Raw genomic sequence first — 12,267 nt, 5'->3', positions numbered from 1 at the left:
TATAAATAGAGAACAGCATGAGACTGTCTATACCCCACCCCCCCCCCCCCCTTCATTCCTGCTCTCCACACAGCAAATGGTTTCCCCACTGCTGCTTTAAACATGACCTTAGAGGGAGGCCTGCAGCAATGAGGGAGCTCTCTTATAGGCACAGTGTGTCCCCTGTTGGTCACGTCATGCAATATCATCCTCGCATTACCTTTAAACCAAATACAGAAAAACTGTGCATGTCTGTGGTGTACAATTTAGTTTTATTTTAAGATTTACAAACAAAACAAGTCATTTACTGGCTTATCTGAAGCATTAGCAAGACTATTTGGCACACTGTGACACTTTACTTCATAAAACACAGTTGAATAGTCATATGCTTTGTACAGTTCTAAATTTGAGCTAAAAAACAAACAAAAATGCACGTTAAAGATGTTACAGGGGAAAAAAAAGATTATTTAGTGGTTTAATATGCCTTCAACCAAGCAGTATCCCACCAGAATTAGCCTTTAGTTAGCCTCATTTTTACTCAGGCATGTTATGAGTTTGGACTGATGAAGTCCAGCGGTGTCCAGATTAAAGGTCCTTTCTAGTGTCCTCGGCGAGAATGAAGCAGCACATGCAACGTAAAGCAGAGCTGCAAAAACGTCGATGTCTTGCAGCCAATTACTGCAACACTTTTTTTGACGCTCTTAATCCAACAAGAAATGTCAGGATATTTCGAAATGGCTGTTGTTATAGAAAGACAAGCTAAACATTGTTTTCAAAAATAACGATTCCTTATATTTGGCTCTGTGAATACTGTTCAAAATGTCTTCGAGAACTAAAGAGAATGCAGATGGACGACATTTCTGTACTTCAGTCAAGATACTATATGGCAGAAAATGTGCGATGGGAAAGATTGTGCTGCTTGTTTGAGAGCAGGGAGTTTAAAAAGTCTGTAATTATCAGAAACCAACAGACAGGCAGGTATCAAACATGGAATCTGACCTTCAGGAATTGTTATATTTCACACGACTCAATGTCACTGACAAGCAAGCAGCATGTAGCATGAATAATATGCAATGAAGAAAACATCTGGTCTCACTTCTCTGTCGTGATTCTTTTTCTTTTAGTCATTCTTAATCTTTGATAAGATATACAATCGATGGGATTTTTAACAGTGCAATATTAGAAACACTGCCAGTCAACCATCACAGCTATATTGATTGGTGGTTATTAGATTGGTCCACTGCCAGAAAAACAGACTGGCCAGAAGATGCATGCTATTAAAAACGAGTGTAAATGGTTCTAATGGTATAAGAGAAATGAACTTTAAGAAAACCGCACAGTGCATGTGTGTGTATCCACGTCATGGGATATGAAAGGAGTCTTTGATCCACTGGTCCCTGGAGTTGCTGCTGGGTGGAGGCAGAGACAGGGACGAGGAGGACAGAGGCTGTGAGGGGATTCCTGTCTCCTCGTCATCTTCGTCCTCCTCCTCAGAGGATCCATTATCAGCACTGAGCGAGGCCCCAGACAGAAGCGAGTAGCCCTTGTATTCCTGGATGGCCTCATGGAGAGACCACAGCTGGCAGAGCAGAGACATGTCGAGCTGACGCAGGCCGACCTAACACAAAATATGCTCTGGTCAAGAAATATATTAATATAAAGAGTTAGTTTTATTTTCACCTTTTACCACATAAAGAGCAAGACAAAAAAACCGGATTCTTCTTCATCTCCATTTAAAAAAAATTGTCTTAAAAGTTTGGAAAAAGACAGAGAAACGCTTGAGTGAAGATTTGTTGTTGTCACAATTAGATTAGATATTCCTTTATTAGTCCCACAGTGAGGAAATGTCACGATCACAGCAGCGGGTGCACATTAGAGCATTAATAAAATGTAAATAAAACACAATAACAATACTAAATACTAATACTAAAATACTAAATATACAGAGGAAACAAAATATATAACAAGGCAGTGATTAAAGTGAATTTCCAGCAGGTTAAAGTGTCAAGGAAAATAAAGTGCCGAGTATGCCAAGATCTCCGGCGATCTTTATTTTAATTTCAATTAATTGTATTTATTTCTAACCAAAAGTGCACATGTGTTAAGCAGACCAGGCCAGTTGACCAGGAGTTCTGTGCACAGGACATTACACATTTGTTGATGTGTACTATTCACAGACAAAGGCAGGATACTCGCAGACCACCTCACCATCTCCTTCCGCAGCAGCGCCAGAGCAGCGGCCAGTCCCCCCGGTTTGCCGTGCCCGCGCGGCGCGCCCCCGCTGCCCCGGCTGATGTCGGCCTGGATGCGCGCTCTCTTGCTGTGCACCTTCTCGATGTCCCGCCACGACCCGCCGCTGGAGTTGAGGATCCCGCTCAGGCCCTTGGGCAGCGGCGGCAGCCCCTCCACCGTGAAGCCCGCGCTCACCGGACAGCCCGGGCCGCTGCGCCGACTCCCGTTCATTGCGCCGCCGCCAGGAAAACAAGTCCTCCCTCGAAATGCGCCTACAGCCTAATGTCGTCTCACCATCACCCCAGGGTGCGATCTCCCCCTCTCCCCCAGCAGAAGTTGTGTCCAGTGTCCGGCAACCGTCAAGTCGACGCACCACCGTCCGCGGCACGAGGCGCTGACTTTCAAGTTAATGTCAGGCTTCCAGTTCCTGGCTTTGTTTTCTTTCCTCTCCCTTTGTGTGGGAGAGTTCACCGACAGACAGCCCCCCCGCTCCTCCCGGCGCCACGCCCCGCGACAGAGGGGGGGAAAGTCTGTCGGTGTGTATTGTTGGGACTCTAGTTTAGTTTACACACACAGTCTCGCGCATCGATCCAAACAAGACTGACAAGTTGGTAGTCAGGCATGCATTAAAACAAAGTGGCAACACGTGTCAATTAGTCTGCAGACGTAACTATACATTGACAGAGAAAAATTCTCGAACAAAACTGACGCCAGCCTTTATATAATATGAAGTGCACATTTTTATTTGCTCTTGATGCTTTTAATGAATGAAGAATAATGACTGACTCCCGAATGCGGCCCCATTTCGTCTGAGCGCCACATCCCCATCATCACCTATCAAATATATTTACAATAAAAACCTCAGACCTTCCAGCACACATTGACAATCTTTGCATCACCAGAGACTCAGACAGCAATATCCATGTGAACCCAGACCGGACAGCAAATATAAAAATGCATCTCTTGTCAGAGGACTGGCGCTTCCAACAACCAACAGTCGTCTCTACATTAGAGTTGGGGACTTTCGGTCTAGTATGTCGTACATCAGCAACAACACTGTTGCATGTGCAGACACACAATTATACAGACATTTGGGCAAAGAGCTTGAGCTTTTGTTTGAATTTGGACAGCATTGGTTTGGATACTGAACAACCAATGAGAAAACCAATATTGACATTTACCAAGATTTCAATTTGGTGGCTTTTTTTGATTAATTAAAGCCTAAGCATAGATTATTACTCGCTTTAAAACGTTGTAACGTCAAGATGTTTTTTAATCCACACCAATGACGAAGGTGCATTTAGACATGTTCTGTTCCTGTCATAACTTACAAATTGACAACAAAAAAGTCAAAATGTTCAAACGTGTGTACTTAAATGTTGTAGGAAACAATGTAACATTATATTTCTGCAAGCCATACGCTAACTCGAGAGCAACTTGTGAACTTATGACATTTTTAATCTTATTTCTAGTGCATTTGCCGACCAATTTTAAATTCAGTTCTATGCAAGGAGTCAGTCCAAGAGAAATGCTGCAAAGCAGCTCACCAGAGTCAGTATTCCAGGACAGAGGCGAGCAGAAACAGCACTCCAGGGTTTCAACCTTTCCCACGACGGTTACTGACTGAGCTCCTTGAGGCTGCGCAGCGAGTTGGCACAGCTGGTGATGAGGCTGCAGAGCTGGATACTTGATTCCATGGAGGCCGAACTCTGGAGCTGGTTGGTGGCCCATCGAAGTTTGATTAGAACAGCCTCCTCAGCTTCTTGCAACATCGGTTGGAGGACAGGGCTCTGTGGAATCACTGGGGGGCGAGTCGGTGCCGGGACTGGGGTGGGGGCAGGAGCTGCAGGAGGAGGGAGAGCAGGCGGAGGCAAGAGAGCCCTCCCCCCTGCTGCAGCCCCCTCACAGTGCTCTGGTCTGGGCAGAGGGACCAACACACTTGCCTGACTGCTGCTGCTGGGGCCTCCGATGAGTTCGGGGGCCTCGGGCGGTGCCTGGGTGGGTGCCTGGGTGGGTGCCTGGGTGGGTGCCTGGGTGGGTGCCTGGGTGGGTGCATTGGACTGAGCTGCAAGCTGTTGCTCTCTCACTTGGGACAACGCAGCCTGTGCATTCAGAGCTGAGGGGTGGAGAAAAAGGAGAACGGGAAAGATGGGAAGAAGAACCGATAGTTTAAAAAAAAGGCGTAAAGCAAGAAGCACAGTCATGACGGAAAGGAGACAGTGGGTGCATTAAATCAGAGTGTGTGTGTGTGTGTGTGTACATACCAGGATTGTCCTTGTCAACATCCGAGTCCAGCTCCTGACACGAGACACAGTAGTACTTCTGCTGTTTGTCCTGGAGAAGAATTGTCTGGAAACCGAAAGCAAACTTAATTTTAAAACACTCACGATAAGACGACTCCATCTTTACTACATCACCGAAGCTACCAGAATCGCACGAGTCCACTTCACTCACCCCACACACGTCACAGCACTCTCCCAGCATCCGGTATCCTTTGAGCAGGTAGTCTCCCATCAGCTTGCTGATTTTGTCTTGTCGGTCCCTGCGAGCTTGGATCACCTTCATCTCCGGCTCTGTTGGAGGCTCCCACTCATAGTCCTTGTCATCTAGGGGCAGTGACATCGTGTTGATTTAATTCAACTGTACTCGGCAATTGCAGAGCTTTGTGCTTTAATAACACACACTCACACATTCAACAGGCCTCTGCACTGCTCTAACGCGCGTGTGTGTGTGTGTGTGTGTGTGTGTGTAGATGTTAGCCCTTTTGCCGAACGTATTCATTCCACTTCACAAGACTGTTGCTCTGATTCGCAGATGTGCCGCTCGAGGTTTCGTTGTTTTTCTAAACGTGCTTAGCGTTGCCGCAGTGCTCTGCTAGAGAATGGTGATAAGCTAGCTAGCCAACCGACGTGGCTAACGTCGGCTAACGTAATCTGTTCGGTGCGGACGAACACTTTCAGAATAAATAAAATCCCACACGGTAATTTATGACTACGTGCGCGACACAATACTGTTCTGTGGATAGCACTCAAAGTTTGTTTGCTTATAAAATAAGAACTTCACAAACCTCCATTCAGAGCCATGTTGCTTCAGTGCTACACGTTCAGCGTGATGACGTCAGAGTCGCCAAGTTCCTCCTTCTTCTTCTTCTTTTGTGAGTTTTTACGGCAGTTAGCCTCCGTGACGTTATAGTACTGCCCCCTTCTGGAGTCTCTCAAAGTTTACTTTAAAAAACTGGCCTCTAATTGCCACTACATGAATCTTTTTTTATTAAATACGTATCATGTCAAAGTGACTTTAAATAAAATCCCAGCTGTTATTACCATTGTGGCAGTGAAATTAATGTATGATTATAGAAACACATGTATATAAATATCACAAACTACCAATGTGTTATACAAATCTATTTTCATAGATTTTCAGCGAGTTGGACCACGGTATTTCCTTTCCAAATATCTATTTTAATTTAAAAATAACACCTAAAAACTCAAAACTCATATATATAACAACGTCTGAGTTAATATAGGAAACATCCTTCATGACACCATTTTTCTCATTCTGGATGTTTTTGATGAGAATACATCTTATTTCTGGTCTTAAAAAAACACACCTGATGCGACAGAAGATGTATACACTATATTGGTTATAAAATAGTAGTTTTACAATAGTGTATAATTTAAACACTCAGAAAACTGAACATCATATTTCTATGGCTATAAAAATAGCGCTGGACAGAAGACAGAAACAGGAGACGGAGGCAGTTGGTATAAAACAAAAGGTGACCTTTAATAAAGAGATTGGAGTAAAGATATGGGGTCAAACTTAACAAAAGAGTCTTCCCGTTAGGGGACTTTGGCCTTCAGCCTTCTCCCAAGGCGAAGAGAGAGAGAGAGAGCGAGAGAGCGAGAGAGGTCTTCTTGATTACCTCCTGATGGGCTACAGGTGTGATCACTGCCGCATGCGCCTCGTGGCTGCAGCACCTCAACTGTGAACTCGACACACTGCTGTCCATCATGACGCTCAATGCTTAAAACAGAATAAGATAATAATAGTCCAGCAATGAGTTATATTCTGTCCTCCAAACTAAACAGAACAAATCAAATCGCCCTAAAATCACCGGAGTCCGAAACATATACAAAAGCTACACCACAATAATTACGTTTTTACAATATTTTTTATTGTATTATTGGTTATTTGAGAAAATCATAATCTGATACATTTTACAGAAAGAGGAAACATAATATTGAACCACAAGTCCAAAGCACAGTGGCGTGTACTGGCTTCAAACTGAGTGCCCATTTTCTTGTACTCTTGAAATTGGTCACAGTAATTAGTCACAGTAATTAAACAAGAACAACAAGAATACCCACATCTATGACTGTCATCTATGCATATGGTGCGCTGAACAGGTCACTCCTCAGTTTTAAAAAATGTTTTATATTGGTTCATTTCACCATTCATATCCCTCTTCTTTGTTTTGTGTCACTTCCTCTCGTTGTCATCCGGTCTTTCTGTAGGTTTCAACCTCCATGGTAGCATCCTGTCTGGGAAGAAGGATACACAAAGAAGTTCAAAACACATACTACATGGACACAATTAACACAATCGCTACCTGAAATTGTTATTAAAAACACTTCTCATAACATACAACCCTACGCATTAAATTTCCATATGGATGATCACTGAACTGCATTTATTGTAGGTTACCATAAACGGGCAATTACTTTTTAAAATAATCTAAAAAACAGTTTGACTATAATTTTTTTTTTTTATTGTGATAGTTTGACGGATTATAAGCGATCAGAAAGACTGATCCTAATGTATGAACATGCATAAAAACATAGAAAACAAAGGGGGATAATTTTGTCAAGAATGTAATTGGAAAAATCAAAACATTAAGAGAACCATTTCATGCAATAATTCTTGAAATACATGTCAAAATATCCCCTAATGTGTTCTCCTCACTTGGCAACTTGTACAATACATCTCAACAATATGATCTATGGTGATGTCACCGAAAAGGGATTTAGTACTCACATTGATATTCGGCCTTTACTCTGCTCAGGTGGATGTGAGAGAAAGAAAATATTAGGACGAGAAGATGGGGGGAAGAGGGGAGGAGGGGAGAGAACATTCACGAGATGCACTGGTAGCAAAGAAAATGTTATTCTTTGTGAGTTATTGAAAGAATACCTTTAGGTCTGGGGTGCATGAGCCACACCGGCAGCTCCACTGTGACATCACTGCAGAGAGACACAACAATAACAATTTCATGGATACCAGGATCCCCAACAGATCTTTTTCAACACCCTGCCGCAGCCTTTGGAGAATTACAACAAGGATTTGTGTGATTAGTATGTTTAAGAGACAGCACATGGCAGACCAGTTTCATGAAGTACATGTAGATCCCGCTGCCTGTGCCATTTGTGCCCTTACATGGTGGTGGAGGCCAAGTTGGTGTCCCCGTCCTTCAGTCGCCCGTCCAGCGCCAGCCCCCCTTTGTCCTTGTTTTCAGCCAGCATGGGGGTGACTTCCAGAGTCTTCTCGTAGGTGCTGTTGGGCTCCACTGTCTTTCTGTGGAGGATGAAACACAAATATATTTTTAAAATGTAAACATATTAAGCGGTTATATGCAGTTAAGACACCAATGCATGTAGTCCATGCAATGTTTTTAGTGAATTAACTTAATAAAATGAACAGTATGTGGTTTGTACAGTATGTGTTGTTTTAGGCTTTTATAAGTCCTTTTCCTGGGCTTTTATTATCGATATAGGGGTGTTTTTTCGAGGGAGGAGGAGGAGGTGTAGGAGGTGAGGGGATATTAAATAAGTATATATAATAAAAGTGTTAAATTGGGTATGTTATTTGAATGGGCTGTTGTTTTTGTCTTTATAAGTCCTTTTCCTGACCTTTATTATCGATATATGACTGTTTTAAGAGATCCTGTGCCTTTCTTATCGATATATGGCTGTTTTTGAGAATTAGTAGCAGGGTGGCCTAAACCTTGGGGGGAAAGACAGTGGTCTGGCCTAACAAACCCTGTAAAGGAACAAGTTTGTTTTTAAAATCACTTTTTATACATAATGACATTTATCCAGTTGGTCGGTTGACATTTGTCAACTCCAGCTGATGCCTTAGAAATCATTTTATTTTAATTTAAATGATTCAGTGACACTTTTAAGTATTTAAATATCTAATAATAGTGTGCAGAGTGTCTCCTTCTCTAGAGTGTCCCTTCTGTTGTTTGGATCTCTGTCTATTCTCTGTCTTCTTTTTCTTTGCTCCTCCACTGACAGTTTGCATCTAGCCATGTCTGCCTACAGTACAGATAAAAGCAATACATATAAATTAACATTTGTGTTGATCATTTATTTTATGCCAGTCAGTCAGTTTTGTATAAGTATTATGCCGCTTTATGTATTCGGTTACATTTTATAAAGACATGCAATTCATTTCATAATGATATTTATTTATTAATTACATTTTTAATGACTTTTCTTTGCAATTAGAGCCTATGAGCTCTTGCAGAGGACATGTTAATTTGCATGTACTTTCTAGGGCAATGCATGCACTTGGTCAGAGGGCTATGAACATATATAAATATAAACAAAACAAACTACATTGGTGTAGTTAAGTCTTTCATGTTGATCTTTTAAAGTCTATTTCAATTCATTTATATCTGGATATTCAAGCAAAGCTTTGTATTTCAGTGAAATGTATGGCCAGTGTGTGTGTGTGTGTGTGTTTGTGGTATTTTTTTCCTGAACTTTGGAAAATATTTTAAACTTTAAAACCTTGTTTATCCTTCCTCAATAAAAATAACTTTGCATGTGGTTGCTGACGCCATCTGATCAGTTTAAAAGTTGGACAGTTAAACATGTACACTTGCAGACACGAGCCCCTTCAAACAGGCTGATGGGCACATTAGAAAAGTGAAGGCCTGGAATGCCACATTTTCCTCAGATGTCACTAGAGATAATACGACTCGCTTGCTGTCCCCCTCTCTTCCAATAGTTACACCCCTTCGATAGAAGGGATGTCCGATGGCTGCCTAGGTTTCGCGATGTGCTGGTTGTCCTCTTGTAAAGGGGTCCCTAAAAAATGCTGCGATAGTCACACCCTCGTCTCTGATAGGCCTGGTGCTTGCTTTTGTAGCCAATCAAAACACTCCCGCCCCCTCTTTAACGACTACTTCTGACACCATCAAACAGGATAAGAAACATTCTCATCTCAAAAACTAGACAGTTTTAAAGAAGGTTCGCGTGATATACAATAAACGTCGGGTATTGCGCGATTACACCCACTCTCCCATATGGCTACTGATATAGCGCAGGGTTTTGACGCTCGTTTTCAACATCCCTTCAGTTTGGTCGTTAGTGGCCCTTCAAATTGTGGAAAGACATTTTTTGTCAAGGATATTATTGCCAACGCTGAGAGGGTTATTTCACATCATTTTGATAACGTTGTTTACATCTACTCCTGTTGGCAGCCTCTATATGATCAACTCCTGCAGATACGAAACATCAACTTTGTAAATGGCTTACCAGAGTCTCTGTGCGATGACGTATTACTACCACCAGCCAAAAACAACCTACTCATTACAGACGATTTGATGAATGATGCAAGTAATAACATCGAGGTTCAAAATGTTTTTACGAAATATGTACATCATAGAAATCTCAGCTGTATATATTTTGTGCAAAATTTATTTATTCAGGGTAAGGTTAGTCGTACTATTAGTTTAAACACCAACTATCTTGTTTTGTTTAAAAATCCGCGGGATAAATGTCAGATTCTGTTATTGGCCGGACAAATGTTTCCAGGTAATACAAAACATTTTTTAGAGGCGTTTAATGATGCGACACACCCGGCCTAGCAGAGGCTGTACTTTCTGCGCCAGCTCAGGAAGTTCAACCTGCCTCAGGAGCTGCTGATCCTTTTTTACTCCGCCATCATCCAGTCTGTCCTCTGCTCTTCCATCACTGTGTGGTTTGGATCGGCCACCAAACAGGACAGAGTCAGACTACAGCGGATCGTCAGGTCTGCAGAAAGAACCATTGGTTCCAGCCTCCCCTCCATTCTGGCCTTGTACACCGCCAGAGTCAGGAAGCGGGCAGGAAAGATCACTGCAGACCCTTCACACCCTGGACACAAGCTGTTCCAACTCCTGCCCTCTGGTAGGCGCTACAGAGCACTGTACGCCAAAACCACCAGACACAGAAATAGCTTCTTTCCACTGGCCGTCACCATGATGAACAATTAATCAGACTTTTCCATCTGCACTATCTGCACTTTTTGACTACTGTCTTTAATGTCTTTTTTATATTTATCCCGCTTATTGTATATTGTGTGTGTGTATAAGTACGGAAGAGCAAAGTGAAACCGGAGTCAAATTCCATGTATGTGCAAACCTACATGGCAATTAAAGCTGATTCTATTCTATTCTATTCTATCTACTCATAGATTATAAAGCCATGACCCCTGAACACTTGAGACTCAGAACGTCTGTGTTGTCAGAACAACCGGTTGTGTATATTGCTAAAAAGCAAAAGAGATGATGTCTCAGCGCATGCAGACGAATCTAGCACTGCTCGAGTTGATATATAAATCGCCACCTAAGGTGTGGAGAGTCATTGTGAGTAATGCCAACGCTGATTTTGTCAACGCCCTTTGTGAGATCGCCCTCAATGTGTTGAGAGGTAATACCCCCTGACTAACAAACAATACACTCTCTCTTGAAGAAGAATAACCTTATTAGACTGGTGGCCGCCAAAAAGGGTCAACTCACAAACAAGAAAAAGACGTTCAATCAGACCGGCGGCTTTTTATTCCCTCTGTTAGGAGCTGCTATTCCTTTTATAATTAGCCTTATTAACAGGGGCAAGTGAGTAAAACCCAAAAGATGGACCATACCCAGACAATGTTTCTGGTGCCACAGCATCAAATGGACTCTTTAAAACCCTCTCTGTATGATCAGCGACCTGGCTCTATAAGACAATCTGTGGAAAACGACCTTGATAGAGCCATGAGTGGGTTAACCTTAACCCTGTCACGATACTCATATGATAACTTCTATACATATTACATACCTGCCATAAATATCATGATACCCCATACCAGAATTCAATACAATACCATAAAAACAATATGGTACCATAAATACGAGACTGGTATATTTATCTATAATAGTAATAAATAAAACATCTGTATGGTTCACTTTTTACCAACTTTTTCAACACTTAACAAATGACAGTAATATTAGTATTAATACAGCCAGATATGAATGAAACTACATGGTTCCATCATAGCATTGATGATACACTATGAGGCCGTTAGTCTCTGACCAGATGATACACAGTTCATCAGGATGAGCAGCTGGAGAGTTACACAACTTTACAGACTGAAACATTTCACTTCTGGCATCTTTTTATTCTTGAAGCCGAAGTCGGTCTCTAAAGCTGCGCCACTTCTCTCGCTGTGAGCGCTGCGCAGCGCAGTGTGCGCAGACAGCTCGACACGGAGCAGCGCGTGAGCTCTGATCGCTCTCTTAATGAAGTATCGATACTAAAAATATGCTAAATCACATCGTACGGGTACTTTGTTAGCATCGCTACACCGTGCAGCAGGGCTCTCAAGTCTTACGCATTGAGCGTGAGACTCACGCAATTCGGTGTCATCTCACGCACTCCCGCCACACATCGAATTCCTCACGCTGAAAAAACCTCTCGGCTCTTTAATGCTTGAATGCAGGGGTGCTCAATACGCCGATCGATTGTTCCGCTGCAGAGCTCCGACGCTGGTCTGCGCACATTGGGATGGAGCAAAAAAATAGTCAATAGCACCCCCCCCCCCCCCCCCCCCGTCAACAACTCGATGCCGGCGCGCGCAGCGGTCAGCTGTATCGGGTGCTGATGGAAATCTCACGCTTGCCTGTCTTTAAAACTTGAGAGCCCTGGTGCAGTGTGACAGCAGCAGATGTAGCGGGCTAACATTCAAGCTAACCTGAACCCCCAAACGATGTCGACATCTGAACGCTGATTGGCCGAGACGCGACAC

General features: G+C 42.8%; 2 protein-coding genes across 2 annotated transcripts; both read right to left on the bottom strand.

Annotated features, from left to right (window-relative positions):
- Positions 1–232: 232 nt before the first annotated feature.
- fam89b (family with sequence similarity 89 member B) lies at positions 233–2,669 on the bottom strand. The gene is made up of 2 exons (XM_056441261.1): positions 2,188–2,669; positions 233–1,597 (listed from the first exon to the last, which is right to left on the bottom strand). Exons 1-2 carry the CDS (start codon positions 2,440–2,442, stop codon positions 1,340–1,342), a joined length of 513 nt encoding a protein of 170 aa, XP_056297236.1. The 5' UTR covers positions 2,443–2,669; the 3' UTR covers positions 233–1,339.
- Positions 2,670–2,938: 269 nt separating this feature from the next.
- znrd2 (zinc ribbon domain containing 2) lies at positions 2,939–5,366 on the bottom strand. The gene is made up of 4 exons (XM_056441217.1): positions 5,279–5,366; positions 4,666–4,817; positions 4,476–4,560; positions 2,939–4,327 (listed from the first exon to the last, which is right to left on the bottom strand). The coding sequence occupies exons 1-4, from the start codon at positions 5,292–5,294 to the stop codon at positions 3,828–3,830; spliced, it is 753 nt and encodes a 250-aa protein (XP_056297192.1). The 5' UTR covers positions 5,295–5,366; the 3' UTR covers positions 2,939–3,827.
- Positions 5,367–12,267: the final 6,901 nt, after the last annotated feature.

Source organism: Pseudoliparis swirei, chromosome 3, assembly GCF_029220125.1.
Source record: "Pseudoliparis swirei isolate HS2019 ecotype Mariana Trench chromosome 3, NWPU_hadal_v1, whole genome shotgun sequence".
NCBI classification, from domain to species: Eukaryota; Metazoa; Chordata; class Actinopteri; order Perciformes; family Liparidae; genus Pseudoliparis; species Pseudoliparis swirei.
This window is presented reverse-complemented; position numbering and strand designations above follow the sequence as displayed.